This window comes from Chaetodon trifascialis, chromosome 1, assembly GCF_039877785.1.
Source record: "Chaetodon trifascialis isolate fChaTrf1 chromosome 1, fChaTrf1.hap1, whole genome shotgun sequence".
Taxonomy (NCBI): Eukaryota; Metazoa; Chordata; class Actinopteri; order Chaetodontiformes; family Chaetodontidae; genus Chaetodon; species Chaetodon trifascialis.
Window position 1 is genome coordinate 30,352,138 of NC_092056.1, and position 14,235 is coordinate 30,366,372.

The following is a 14,235-nucleotide window of genomic DNA, read 5'->3' on the forward strand; positions in this document are numbered from 1 at the left end:
CCTGGAGCCCTGTGTTACATGTCATCCCCCACCTTTCCTGTTTCTCTTCAGCTGCATCATCAAAACAATGCAACAGTCTAAAAAAAGCACAGCCCTCACAGATAGATACAGTACAGTTCATTTTTCATTGGTATATGTTTTCAAAACAAATTTTAGGGTGTGAAGTCTAGACTTTGTAGTGTGAAAGTGTGTGTGTGTGTGTGTATGTGTGTGTGTGTGTGTGTGTGTGTGTGTGTGTGTGTGTGTGTGTGTGTGTGTGTGTGTGTGTGCATTCAGTGTACATGTTGTGCTGTCTGTGTTTTCCTCACGCTGTTTTTGCCTCCGTTGGGTTTGTCCAGCTCCCACGTGGAGGTGGAGATGCTGCATTCTGTTGGGGTGAAGGGGGACGCCCTGCCCGTCTGCAGAACCTCCAGAAGGGCCGTCTTCCCCTGCCTCGGTGGACCAATCACGAGCATCTTCAGCAGTTTAAAAGGCTCTGCCTTTCGAAGGTGTGCCCGGAGGAAAGCCAGGACAGACACAGGGCCTGAATGAACAGGTGAAGATTTTCAGGGTGTTGGCAATTACATTACCAAGAAACTATAGACAGCTGCCACTTCCTGTTTCTGACTTTATGTTGGACAGCTTTTTAGGGATATCACCATGTTCCCAGATCTCAGCTAATAACTTGAGTTCTGTTCAATGACAGCTGATAGAAACAGTGGTGTGAGCTACTAAAATAAAACCAAATTTAGACTGTCAACCATTTTCCTTAAAGTAAACATTTGCAATTTTTCAAATCCATCTTAAAACCATAATCAGAAACAGTGAAACATGTTTTGCTTGCTGTAATCACTGCTCCTGTTCAAACTGGCCATTAAGAGGTCCTTTCCTTTTGAAAAGTTAGCTGAGTGTGTCTTTAATGCCATTTAGACAGTACCTTCTTTCCTTACTTCCTGGGGCACATTAGTAATGTTCAGGTCTTCAATGTCCAGCTGCCACAGGTTGGAGAGTTGACCGAGCTCTGCCGGAAGCTCCCGGATTCCAGGGTTACTGTTCCCAAAGCAGGTGAGACATGAGTCAACGTTCCACATTAAAGACAGGACATTCAAGTTCCCTACCAGTAATATGTCACTGTCAGTTCTGAATTACTTATAAATAAGTTTAATCATTCCTTATTCAGTTAAATGGAACTATTGGACTTAAATCCAAAGAGCTCACCAGGCTCTCTCAAACCCTTTTAAACAAACAGTCAAATGGATATGTTGCGAAAGTCATTTCTGGCAGCAACAGGATACTGTGGATCCATGACTTCCCAAACAATTCAATCTTGTTGGGTGGTGAGTGAGAGCAGAGTTATTTGCTGCTTGTATAAAACAGCTGCAAACAGCTGTAGCAGGAGGACTGGCCTCATACCAAGCAGTGGTTCCCAGGGACTGGACTGCTTTGGATGGCTAACCCAGAAGATTATTACTCATTTATCATTTGTTCTTTTCAGAAGTGCAACTGACTTTCAACATTTGACTTTTCATGGTGACATAATATCTAGAAGTCCGGTGTCAAAAAACAACAACCCCCCCCTCAAAAAAGAGGCTGTTCTGTGCCCTTTCGTCGCTCTGCTCTCGGTCAGTCAGCTTTCTCTGTAAAAGCTGTAACTTCGTGGAACGCTCTCCCCGACAGCATTAGGAACTGTGATTCTATCGGAAGCTTTAAGAACGAACTCAAAAATCTACTGAAAGACACTCAACTCTGTAATCACTAATTTTTAAACATGACTGTATGACCGTGTTTGTGTATGTGAGTGTATCTCTGAGTGGGTGCACGACAGTGTTTGTGTATATATGAGTGGGTGGCTTAACTGTACAGTTTTGTGTCATTGTCTTATCGCCATTTTTCTGTGATGTTTGTTTACTGTCTTATTGTTATTTCTCTGTGATGTCTTTTTAACAAATGTCTGACTTGTGACCTGCCAAGGGACTGCAGATGTAAATTAGCTCTGAGCAAACTCTGGTACAATGCATCAAATGGGAACATTTATGTTTTTTATTGTACATTGTCCCTTCACAAATAAACTTACTAAAAAAAACAAAAAAAACACCCAACAATTAATTAGCCAATGTAATGGGTAAATTTGACCAGCTTCTGACCTTCCGAACTGATTTCATGACTTTTGACTAATGACAGGCTTATTGTTTTGAGCTGAGGTTCATGAGAAAAGCGTTTGATTTTATATTAGGTTCATCCATCCAATTACAAAACTGTACATATAGAATACAGGATTTGGGAATGACTTCTAAAAGGTGCTGAAAATCATGCATACAGTATATTCAGCATATTGGCAACATAAGTGGCAATTTGTTAATTTCATGATGTACTTCATGAAGGCTAAAAAAGGAAAAACTGAATCTCAGCTTCTTATAGAACAGGTGCTGCTGCTGCTGCTATCTGTGAGTCTGTCTGCTAGGAATTACTGAATTTACTATAAGTTAACAGTATCTGCAGAACGTTGGTGAATATGGTCCCAGTGTCTGCTAAAGTGTATGAAACGGTTGCTTTACATTTTTATCTTGAGCATTGACAGAGACAAGAGTGCCCCCTGCAGAAAACTCAGAGTCTATAACTGCAGAGTCTCTGCACTGCCCCTCTCAGACGTCATTTGTCAATGAAAGAAGAGATGGAAAGCACAGATCTGGAGATCTGACCTGACAGACATTACATGACTATCATCAGCATGACAGAGGGACGGCTGAGAGGGACAGCGTGCAGGTGAAGGTTGGCAGACAGACAGAAGGACTCACTTGGAGAGGTAGAGCTCCGTGAGGCTGTGCAGACCACACACTGATTGGGGAACACACTCCAGCAGGTTGTCATTCAAGAAAAGCACTTCCAGTGAATCCCGCAGAATCATGGGAAACTCTATGGGACACACTGTCAAGACAGAGCCATGCAGAGGTTCAACACAAACAGCACACAGCTTAAACACACACAGCAAGTCACTAAATACAGTTTATTAGAATGTAACGAATAGAGAAACTGGGTTATGCTAAACAGATTGTATTTATATAGCACGTCTAGGCTTAACAAATACTCAAAGTGCTTTACATCACAAACTCATCACCCACTCACACACACATGCACACACACTGGTGGCACAGCATCAGGGGCAATTTGGGGTTCAGCATCTTGCCCAAGGACTCTTTGACTTCGAGTGCAGGGGCCAGGGTTCGAACCATCAACCTCCTGTTTAGTGGACGACTGCTATACCCACAGCTGCCCTGCAACCACAACCCAAGTTATGGGCTTGTGTTTGACCAAACCTTTCCAAAGAACAAAAACAAGTAAGCAGCATTTTCCACAGAAGTGGATTCTTGGCGGAATGCACTCTCTAATACTAATACAAATAAAACACACTGTTACATAATAATTGTGTATTTAATCAAGCTGTATCATTTACATGATATCAGAGATGGATGTGATCAAAGCTGGGTTTACAGAAAATTAACCAATCCCAGCAGGATCTTGGCACTGTTTAGTGAATTCAGCAATCATCAAAATGTTACTAGTTCAGTGGAGTGAAAATAAAATTTGGTAGTGGAGACATTTTCGTATGTAAGTGACAGAGCTTCAAATACCGTGGTAGTCACTAACATGGAGTGTGATAGCAGATAGCTCACCAGGACGCTGAGCAATTTAAGGGACTTATTTTGTACTGATTTAAAGCCTATGAGTTATGTTTACCTCCAACAAGCTCCAAGTATCAAAAAGTTAGTTTGAGGTGTGGGGTCACAGATGGTTCAGTTTATGTAGAGGGTTAGAAGCAGTTTGATTCGAAGTATATTGAGATGTATGACTTCAATGAACAATTTCCAGTGACAACATGCTGTCTTCACTTAGAGACAACTTTAACAGAGGACTGACAGACAGCTTCATCACATGGTGCAACAACAATCACCTGAAGCTCAACATCAGCAGAACCAATGAGCTTGTGGAGGACAACAATGCTTCAAATAATGGATGCTGCTGCAAAGAAGCTACAAATGTAAAACATGGATGCTTCACACACATCTTCAACCTGGCAGCACGGAAGATCTGTACAATCAGCACAGTTTCAAGTTGGACACCCAAGATTAGAGTCACCAAGAAGTATCTGACCAAATGTGAAATATGGTCACAATCTGCCTTTCTGTTCATGAGTTATGGTGCTGAATAGAGACCTGAAAAGTGTTTTTGTGGAACATCAAGATGTCACAGTGAAGGTGACCTTTGACCTCTCGGATATAAGGTCGTTTGTGAAGATGGCTGTGCTGCTGGGCTGCTTGTCATCTCCTATTGCTGCGCCTGTTTGTCATGACTCTGCTTGTCTCTCTGCATGATGTGCAGAGCACCTTGTCTACGATTATCCAAGAGCAGACACTGACCTGGATGCCAGACTGTGGGCTCCCTGCCAGGCTATCTATGGTGTAGCCTTCCAGAACCTCTGCCCTCTGGTGTGGGAGTCGTTTTCAGATTACACTGCTTTCCCAGTCAGAGTGGCTCTGATTAACATGAGATACTTATTCAATAAGACTTTTATCTTCAATGACTTTTTCATGGCTCATGGACTGGATTTCTTATTGTTGACAGAAATCTGGCTTAACACTGGTGAGCTCGCTCCACTTGAACTCTGTCTGGATGACTAATTTTTTTTAGCATGCCTAAGCCCTCCGGACATGGTGGGGCTGTAGCTGCTGTGTCTGAGAATCATTTTAATTGCTGCTTAGTGATTTCTGATTATTTCCACAGCTTCGAGCTGTGGTTAATTAAAGTAGGCCTGCTCAATCACCTCTTAATTGCTCTTGTGTATCCTTCACCAAAAAAGACCTTCCTCCAGACACTTTGACAAGCTTTGATTGAGTTCTGATTCTTGGTGACTTTAACATATACTGTATGTTTGTTGTCCTGCTTAGCCTGTTTTAAGTGATTTTATGTATCTGATTAAGTATTTCAATCTTGCTCAGCTTACCACCAAACATAGTCACACTAAGCCATACACTCAACCTAGTCTGATCATGTGGTTTTCCGATCTACACTGTGGCAATAATTGATGCTTGTCTGTCGGATCACAGTGCTGTTATATTTCATGTATATCTGCCTTTCAATCCCATTAAACCTCACTGTCCTTTATATTGTTCTCGCTACATTAACTCATCAACTGCCTCTAAGTTCACTGAAGCTCCCAATATCACCTATTAAGGCTTCTCCTCCTTACCTCAGCACTGAGGAACTCACTTCCTTATATAACACCATCTGCTCTTATATTCTGTACACTGTTGCTCCCTTAAATCAAAACAGCCTAAGTCTTCAGGTTTGCATTGCTGAATGACACCGCTAGAGCCCCATGGAGAGGGTGCAGAAAATCCATACAAATACAAAAGCCTGAAAAGCTTCAAATTTCCTTTGAAGTTTTGAAAGACAATCTTGTCCCCTGCTAAGAGCAAAGAGTTTTTAAGATTTTTCATCTGCAAAGTTGAGCTCATTAGAATGAGCATTTCTCCTCCCACTCCTGACATAGCTGTCTCTCTGGTCTGTTCATCTAAACTGGACTGTTTCCAACCCATCACTCTATCCTCCCTTATAAAGACTGTTTCAACCATGACACCTGCAAGCTGCCCCCTTGACATGTCCCCACTGCCCATCCGAGTGATGTCTTGGATGACATAGCAGGTCCAGCATCCTCTCCATTATCAACAGCTCCCCAGCCGCTGAGATGACTATGCAATCCTAAATGTTCTTGACATCAGCACAGCGTTTGATACTGTGGATCATGACATTTTAATAGACCGTCTCTAGTGTGGGTTTGGTGTTGATGAAACCGCCGAACTAGTTGACATCCTACCTCAAATACAGAATCTCCTATGTCAACATTTTTTTCTGTCCCCCAACTAGTCTCTCCTGTGAGGTCCCACAAGGCTGCATCCTAGGGCCCATTCTTTTCTCTATGTACTTGCTTCCCCTCGGGAAAATCATTCAAAAATACATTTCCTTCCACTGTTATGCCGATGACACGTAGCTCTTGAAGCCAAACGACAAGTCCAGTCGAGTCAGCCTCATTAAACTGCCCTCAGGACAGAAAATGTTGGATGGCACAAAACTTCCTTCCCAAATGAAGACAAGTCTTAAGATGTCTTGTTTGCCCCCCCTGACTGAAGTGATTCCAAACAACATTGGGAGCCTGTCAAAACACCTGTCAAATATCTTAGTCTGATATTTGATTCTGCCTTCAAGTTTGACAAGCAAGCTATTGCAGGAGTAAAAGACAGTTTTTTTCTGCTTTGCGCTACTGCCAAAATCAAGCTGCTTCTCTCTTTCAAAGATCAAGTGATTTCAGGTGAGCTGACTTAAGCTCAGGGGTGACCATGACTGTGGAACAGCAACTCCCTCCATATCAGATCTGCCCCGTCCATTTGCTCTTTTAAGTAAAGGCTCAAAACTTACCTTTGCCGCAGGTGGAACAATGAAAATAGGCAAATATCGCATGTCATTATATCAAAGTCTATTGTAACAGTCACTCAAAATATAGTACAAAGATAAATATCATAGCAGAGAGATCCCTCTCATAGAGGTTAAACATGTCTCACATACTGTAAATAATAGTTTAAGGAACTATTGCAAGGATAGGACAAAATGCTAAGTTTTCAAATATAATGCTGGGAAATATTTGAATGTATTTCATGCCCTGTAAGAAAAAGGGGACTTTCTGTGTGGAGTTTAAATGTTCTCCCCATGTTCACTTGAGGTATCCTCCACAGAAAACCCCCACTAAAAACATGCAAGTAGATCACCACCTGACCGAATGTACATGTGCTTGTTGATCTCATTATGTGCTTCTGTTGAGTGTATGGATATGTATTGTGATGTGTATTGAAATGTATTGTGCTGTAATCAGGGCGTCATTGGAGGTGAGAGCTTGCTCTCAATTGGCCTTCCCTGAATAAATAAAGGTGAGAAAGAAAGAAAGAAAGAATGGTGACAAAGAGGAAGGACTTACCAGGATGGGTCAAATGTAGAGGAATAATTTCACCAGAAAGAATGGCATTGTGCATGTTGTGTGTTGTTCACCAAAAAAAAAAAAGCATGTGCATGTTGTGTGGTGATTAATAAAGTAAAGATCTTAATCTTAATTGTTGCAATCACAAGATCTGACCAATGGAGGGAATGAATAATGGCAGAAACAGTATGTTCTCCATATCCTATAATCCAGACAGCAGGCTGAAAGTTCAAATTATCCCTCAGGAAGAACACTGTGATTGCATCTTTACGTCTATTTTTTTTTAAATTTCGGGTTAAAGTCTTTTCGTGATCTACCTGGATCTGGGTCCCTCCTGTGCCATGTAGTAAGGAAGGCCAGCCTCCTGGATTTGGGCCCATCCTCTGTTCTAAAAGACACAATTTGAAATATGGTAAAAACTCTATTTTCATATTTTATTTATTTAATTCAAGCACATTAATACACTTGTAGCTATTGTCTAGTAGTTAATGCGCTCTCTGCAGCTGGTGTCTCTATTCAGCCAAAGATTGATAGAGAAAGAAACTGCACTCTGTGCATCACTTTATAATAGGCAGTGCATTGTGGGTTTTTGTTAAACCACTATTCAAAGTGTAATGATATTTTAAGATCATTGACTTAATAATTCTCAGTCAGGACCTCCAGTATTTAGACTGGTTTGTGAAACTTAAGGTGAGTGAAGTCAGCAGGTTCCTGCTCTTTTTTCAGTGTATACAGTTACAGATTTATTCAGCATTTCCTGACTTCTGCTCATCTCAATTTCAGGTTGCAGCCACACGTTGACAGTATTAATTCAGCTACAGCTTAAAACTGCAGTGTTTTGTCTCATGAACAAAATATGATGACAAACTGAGCCTTTGAGCTAACAGCTAAATATAATTTAATGAGTGGATTTTATACTGCATTCAGATTCCATAAAATGTTATCAAAGCCCAGCCATAGACTAAACTGAAGCTGTTTTCACACAGAAACAAATGTACCACAAACTTTCGTCACGTGCATTAAAACTGCATAATGTTTCACACATTTATCGAACTCCACAAAGAATGGCTGTGTTGTTCAGTAACAGCTGACTCCAGCAGAGTGTGTAAACACACACAAATGCACGAGGAATGTGTGTGGACCTACTTGCCCAGCTGGTTCCTGGAAAGATCGAGGGTCCTGAGCTGAGAGCACTTCCACTTACTGGGGGCTGGGAGTGTTGCAATGTGATTTCCACACAACCTCAATGAGACCAGAGCCTAATGGGAGGGCGGGAGTGGGAGGAGGAGTGAAATACTGTAAACCACATATTCACATTTTCCTTTCAAGGAATACACAGACAGCTGGCTCACTGCGTCATTGGTCAGACTTCCTGGAGACTATTAACAGAATAATAGCTAAAATCCAGAGAGCAGTGGATGAATGTATGGTTTCTCACATGAACCACTTCTAAAATGGATGTCTGCTTACATCATTTCAAATTAATTTTAAATTAATTGCATTTGAATCACAATATCTTATATATACTATAATATTAGTATGATAACGGCAATGGCCTACTATTTTTTTTTTGCTTATCGGGAAAACACCCAACAGGAAAAGATGCAGTTTAAGTCTTCATTTGTTTGTGGTGCCTTTATTTCTTCTTTTCTGTTGGTTCCACATTGGGTTGTACAGCAAAAGTGGTTACGATTCTTACGAAAGAAGACTCTGATCTTAAGATATCCTCCTGATTAATTAATCGAATAAAGTATACAGTATCTATATATATAAATATACTGTCACTTAATTTATGCTGGACTATTAGCATGGAGCTCTTAAACCAACAACTGACAAACCAACACAACAATGGCTTCCTGTCTACTCTCGCATCACTGAATGACTTGATAACAAAAAGGTCTCTGGGCTTCATGCAAGAACATTTTGGTATTTTTAAATTCCAAGTCTCTCCTACTTTTTTCCGCGAGTTTAGTTCACACAAGTGTTCCAAGGCAGATTCAGTAAACTCTCTAAACTCATACTTCTTGTAGACTGCATGTTTCAACTTAATGAATGAATCAATCATCATTAGCGTACTGGAGGCAACAGCCTTATGAAACTTATAAGACAACCTGTTCCGCTCCAATTGTGGAGAACTCCCTCTTTCATTCATAAGAAGAGGAAGTTCTCGCCATGGAGCTTCAAGTCTTACTGTTTGAAATCAACTAATTTAAAATAACACTTTTCAACCCAAAATCAGATTATTCAGATTATAATTCTTAAATCAAACAACTGTTTTTGCACTACATGACTTATATGACTCACACATTTCATTTAAGAAATTTTGTAAATATGAGATTCTGAATTCTGTGAAATCCGTCATATGTGCCACTACAGAACAAACCTGTTTATACGAGTGTTTCTTGTATGAAGCCCACTGCTGCACAATTCTGCCTCTCTGTTAGTTCTTTTTATATTTGACTTAGCATTTCTGCTTGTGTTGGTTGGTACATTCAAATGCTGGACAAACAGACAAAATCCTTATTTAGTTTGCAATTCCATCGAAGAATTCCACAATCTAATCCCAAAATGTTTCCATCATCAGTGTTGGCAAAGTGAGCAAAATACTGTTGCATCTTAAAACTTAAAAACTACCTCCTGGTGCTTCCAAAGAGCAGAGCACAGATTGAAGTCAGTGACCCAAACATGGAGGCCAATATGAAGCAGCAGCACCACCTGGTGGCTACTGAAGGGACCACACATAGGAATCTGACTACTGTGTGTATGTTCGTCTCTTGAATTTATTTTTGTTTAATCCATAGATGTTAGTTTAATTGCACTCCAGTATGGTGCACATAGAGATGTACAACAACAGCTCCAGATGATGGCTCCTACCTCCAGTTCAAAGATATATGAGGGCAACTCCTCCAGGCTATTGTCAGAGAAGTCCACCTCCTGCAGCTGAGTCCTCCAGAATATGGAGATAGTGTTTGGAAGACTCTGGATCACATTGGAGGAAGCTCTGCATTGCTTCTGCAGGGGAGGGCAAAAACACTCTGTGTCATTTTGATTCACAGACTGATTTTTAGAAAACACACATTTGGTTCCAGTAAAAGCCTAAAAAGCCACATCTTGATGAATGAAAATTCCAGCTGTCACTGTGTGATAAGGTTAGGAAATACTTAAGGAAACACCTTTATATATATATCTTAATATTAAGATAATGCAGTGTTAGCTGTCACCATATTAATTTGCCCATAGTCTGCACAATCCATAATCAAATATTAAAGCTGCAGTGAGTGGGGGAGGCTTGACTCCTGTTTAAAGCTGCAGTAGGTAAGATGGAGAAGAGAGCAGACTTAGCCTGAAAATTTGAACCAACTCAAGTTCCATGTCACTCCCCCTCCCTCTCCGCTGCACTCATGCCCTGCCTCTAAGCCCCTCCTCCCTGCGGCGTCTGCACAGCTGCCATGATAACCAGTAACGTTAGCCTTAGCATTTGGAAACAAGCTAACTCTGTCCAGCCGCTACATCACAGTCACTAACATACTGTACACACTGCGGAGTGTTACTGTAACAATCACCATATTAGCTTTCTGGTTATTTGTTGTCTTAACCGTATATGTTGTTGTTGGCAGCGGCGGTATGGGCAGTTTCTCCTTTGTGGGTGGCTGTTGCTCTGCCATACTGTAGCTTTCACTAGCCTCCTGATGCTGCTCACAGAGCTGTTTGACTGAGCGGCAGCCGGCAGCATGAGCAGAGGGAGGGGGCGGTTCGCAGCGTGTGAGTAGTGATTGATAGATGTCAGACACTCCCTCAGACACTCCTCTGGCTCTGATTGGTTGTTTTGTGTCGGGTGTGGTGGATTCTTGCAAATCGCAGTAGGTGGGACCAATGGAGCTGTTTTTATTCCACAGATTACATGTTTCATGTACTGCTGTCTGGGCACAGGGACAGTTTTAGCAATATGACAAAAAATTACTTTTATACAAGTTACCTACTGCAGCTTTAAATTCATATTTTGTCCATTCATTCATTCCCAACTTTGAAGTATAACTCTGACATTCTTTCATATTTTTCTAATTGGAAATAAATCCAAAGAAAATACCAAAAAAAACCCAACATGTTAGCCTGTCTCTCAATACTATGTAATGATAATAAAAATGTTTGAAACTCTCTGTGTGAACATTCATTGTCCAGCTAAAATGGCATCTTTGATGTGGTAGAAAAGCCTCTCAAACAACTTTTACAACTGGATGTAACACTGACAAAGACAGAACCTGTGACGATGGAACAATCAAAAAATCATAAACCAGTTGTGGTGACAACAGATAGGAAATTATGTATAGTATCGAACAATTATATTAAAATAGAAAGAAAAAGTGCAGTTATACCTACACTAAAAATCCTATAAAATCAGCAGCTACAACAAACAGAAAGTGGATCATTATCTGCCTGTTTTCTTACCAGTGGACAAGCCCAGGGGTCAGGGAAGGTGCTCAGCTTGTTGCTGCACACATTGAGGACGCTCAGGGACTTCAAACAGTGCATGACTGCCGTGGGCAGACTGGTCAGACAGTTATCAGACACATCCAGCTCCTCCAGCTTACGAAGACCGATCCAGTTCGTAGCTGACAGAATGGAATTAAAGAACACAACCAAAGTGTGAATCAGACCTGCATGACAAAGTATCAACAAGAAGGCCGAGGAGTAAATCGTGCTGCATCGATTTTGAAATGGCTAAATAGTCAATTTAATGGTAAATATATGGTCTCCATTTATCTGACGTTAAGTGTTTAAATAGAGGGAATAACATACATTTACTGATTATCATATATCCAGACTGTTAACAAGGACAAACAGATAAGAAGTGCTGAACCAATCAGCTGATTGAGTCATCAGCAGTGAAATACTTAATGACTGACTGAGACACTGCTTCAACTATGCAGGTTTTTATGTGACTTACATTAGTCATTTGATTTAAAATGCTAATCCGTCCCTCCAGCTAGGTTTCAGCATATGTTTATGTCGAGTGCACCAAGTTGCACTTCATCTGAAACAGCCTGCAAAGCTCTTATCTATGGCTGGCTCTTCACTGATGCAACCCTTTCAAAATGACCTTGCACGCAACTGACTACAATTCAGTTAAAATACTCTTTATATCTACTTTCACATTTCCTTCAGTCATACATACATACAATAATTAGATATAAGCTTGTTGGAACATACTGGTAGGGATGTCAAACAGGACTGTGAGCTGGTTCTTGGCAGCAGAAAGTCTCTGTATGCGGGTCAGATGAAGAAGTCCAGCAGGCAAACTGGTGAGCTGGTTGTTCGAGAGATTTACCTGCCGTAAACTGGACCACAGGGTAGAGGAAGGCTTAGAGTTGACAGTTTCCTCTATATGGGACAAGCAGCTACAGTACATTTGACACACCAGTTTATTTTGGTGCAAAAAGCATTCAGGACTGAGCCAAGTGCTCAGCGCTCGCCCTCCATTTGTGTATATTAAACTTGTGTCAAGGTAAAAGTCTTTGTTGAGGGAACACTTAAATGCTGACATTTTGAGAAATGAGCATGTTTGACATTTTATCCAAAGTGAGAAAATCAATATTAGTCTTAGCTCGGTGTGTCCTGTAACAGAGTTAACTTCAGGACACGGTCAGTCGAGATGAGCACAAAGACCAGAGGCAGGGGGACAGCTGTTTCTTTGCAGTCTATTTCTATTTGTACTTCAGTATCTCTAAAGTCCTGTCCCAACAGAAGAATTATTAAGGCTGAATGTATTGATAAACCACTTGCTACTAAGACATAGTAAGACACAGGGTTAAAATATATTAAGACAGTTTTGGAGTTATTGGAGTGTGACTGGACAGCAGCAGAAGAAGTGTTTACATCGTAAAAGTAGCAATAAAGCATTAACAGTACTTCATTTGAAGTAAAAGTAAACTATCAATAGTAGAGAAGTATCATAAGTAAAATGTACTTAGTAAGTAAGTAAAATGAATGAGAATGGCCTGTGTCATTATTATATTATTGGATTATTATCATCGATGCATTACCAGGCAAGGAGCATGTCTTGTATCTGGTCAGGGTGCAGCTTAACATTCTGGACCATGTACACAGGCATGTTCAAGAAACAGAACATAGGCATACTGAAGTACATCAAACATGTACTTTAGTTAATTACTGGGTAAATGCACTTAGTTACTTTTCACCATTGTTATTTTTGATGGAGGCTGCCTGTTCCTCTCTACTTGTGGTCACTGCGCTTATGAGTAGACTTTTCTCAGAGCCCACTCTGTGATGGACACACAGCTGAATTTGATATTGACTCACATCACACTGTGGACAGAAAACATGCACATTTCAAAATGTTGGAGTGTTCATATAAACCCCAAATTTGAACCAAAGAAAATGGCAAATGTAGCATATCCATGCATACATCTGTAAAATCACATCACCATGTTGGACTGCAATCAGTTCAGATTAACAGCTCCCAGCAGGCAACCAGTGACAGTGAAGAATTTGCAATTATACAACAAATGTAAGTAACTGGAGGACATTCATCACATCAAAGATGGAGGACACTGATTGGCTGTTATCCTGGTGTTGCATGAAATTATATTGTTCAATGCTAAACAACCTCCTTCCAAGTGTACCTGGAGCAGATGACCTCCTGGGAGTTGTGAGTAGCTGGCAGCTCTTTGAGCAGGTTATTAGAGAGATCTAGAGTGTGCAGGTGGATGAGACCCCAGGGCGCCACAGAGGGCAGAGCAGTCAGGCTGTTGGATGACAGATCCAGGTGGGTGATGCGTGATGACACATCCATGAACCAGTCCAGCTCCAACCAGGGCAGCTGCAGACCACTCCAACACACACTGACAGCCTGCACGCACACACATGCACGCGCGCACACACACACACACACACACACACACACACACACACACACACACACACACACACAAAGTCAATGGCACAAAAATAACTCCTCCCATCGATTTCCTCATAAGCTGACTTCCACTCTGCATTGTTTTCTAACCTCCACATGGACCTGCATCTCACAAAGATGTCAGGTACCAATTTATTAGAATAAACTTTTATATTGTGCTCTACATATCCTGAATTATTGTACTGTTTACAATCAACCCATACAGAGCAGAACACAGTGGAGATCCACTGCTCCCTATGGTCTGTCACTATTGGATCAAAAGCTAAACACAAAGGAGAAACTATGTTAAACATAAATC

The 14,235-nt window shown here is 41.0% G+C and overlaps 1 protein-coding gene across 1 annotated transcript in view; it reads right to left on the reverse strand.

Moving 5' to 3' along the window:
• Positions 1-14,235, reverse strand: part of lrrk1 (leucine-rich repeat kinase 1) — a 72,435-nt gene that overhangs the window by 34,727 nt on the left and 23,473 nt on the right. Inside the window, exons 7-15 of the mRNA XM_070966712.1 lie at positions 13,645-13,871; positions 12,212-12,339; positions 11,450-11,613; positions 9,878-10,015; positions 8,150-8,262; positions 7,321-7,391; positions 2,775-2,904; positions 917-1,029; positions 309-523 (exon numbers count right to left, since the gene is read on the reverse strand). Of these exons, the coding sequence (XP_070822813.1) occupies positions 309-523; positions 917-1,029; positions 2,775-2,904; positions 7,321-7,391; positions 8,150-8,262; positions 9,878-10,015; positions 11,450-11,613; positions 12,212-12,339; positions 13,645-13,871 (1,299 nt within the window). The remainder of the gene's footprint in view (positions 1-308; positions 524-916; positions 1,030-2,774; positions 2,905-7,320; positions 7,392-8,149; positions 8,263-9,877; positions 10,016-11,449; positions 11,614-12,211; positions 12,340-13,644; positions 13,872-14,235) is intronic.